The 1061-nt window shown below is 26.2% G+C and overlaps 1 protein-coding gene across 2 annotated transcripts in view; it reads left to right on the forward strand.

Annotated features, from left to right (window-relative positions):
• Positions 1-584, forward strand: part of ATMYB103 (myb domain protein 103) — a 3651-nt gene extending 3067 nt beyond the window's left edge. For both annotated transcript variants that reach the window (XM_078960568.1, XM_078960569.1), the window contains exon 3: positions 1-584. This exon is cut by the window's left edge and continues 357 nt beyond it. In XM_078960568.1, coding sequence (XP_078816694.1) covers positions 1-343 — 343 coding nt within the window. In that variant the 3' untranslated portion in view covers positions 344-584.
• Positions 585-1061: the final 477 nt, after the last annotated feature.

Here is a 1061-nt window from a genome sequence, read left to right on the forward strand (position 1 = left end):
GCAAATGAACAAGTATCAAATCCCCGAATTGCCCTCACAAGTGCTAAACTTTGCCTCAAATAACAGCATTTATTCAGGCTATTTGCCACCATTAATGGAGAATTTAGATGGCATGGTGCAGGGACAAAATTGCGATTTGAACAATGGGGAAGGAAGAGAGTGTTTAATTCAAAAGCAACATGATTTTAATGAATGGGTTGAGGATCAAACAAATCAGCAATGTCCAAGCTATTTATTTTGGGACGATGAACATCAAGAAGTACAGCTTGGTGGTGAAGAGATTGTTGTACATTCTGCATCAAACATAGGACCTACATTATCTACGTATCCTACATCATTATAGAGATTGCCATGAAAAGGGTTTGACTGTTTCTTCATTCTTTGACTTTTTTATTTTTTTTAATTTTTGTTTTGTTTTTTTGATTGGTGAGAGTTTGCAACGAGCGAAAATACATATGCATGCAAGGATTTCTTTTGGTTATGTATAAAGAATGACATGACAAGAAAAAATTACAACTTACAAAAGTATGGTACTGTATAAACATTATATTAATTTGAACAGTGCAAAATCAATTTCATCATATTTGTCGATTTCATAATTTCAATTGCTTTTATATTTTTTTTTCATTTTATTCCTGTAGATTAGATGTAAGTTACAAAACACATCTTTATATTTTAAACACATCCTTATATTTTATATTCTTTTAAATTTCAACAATTTTATTTGAAATATGCATATAAAAATATATGCTACTAATCTTAAAAAATATATGTTAATAATTTTTCACTTTTAGTTTTACTATAAATTCAAATTCATTTTCAATCAAATTTATTTTTTTACTTAATGTTAATTATATATTTTATTACTTTAAATTTACATTTTTCGGCCAATTTATAATTTTTCTAACTTGTTCTAGCAACATCTATTTTTATACTTTAACCACTTGTTCATATAGATTTGTTTTTGATTTAAATGTTTATGTTCATTTATTTATGGATGGTTTTTGATTTTTTTCCAGTATATATTCTTATATTTTCATATATATATATGTTTGTTTATA

The sequence above is a fragment of the Lactuca saligna genome, chromosome 6, assembly GCF_052625555.1.
Source record: "Lactuca saligna cultivar CGN05327 chromosome 6, ASM5262555v1, whole genome shotgun sequence".
Lineage (NCBI taxonomy): Eukaryota > Viridiplantae > Streptophyta > Magnoliopsida > Asterales > Asteraceae > Lactuca > Lactuca saligna.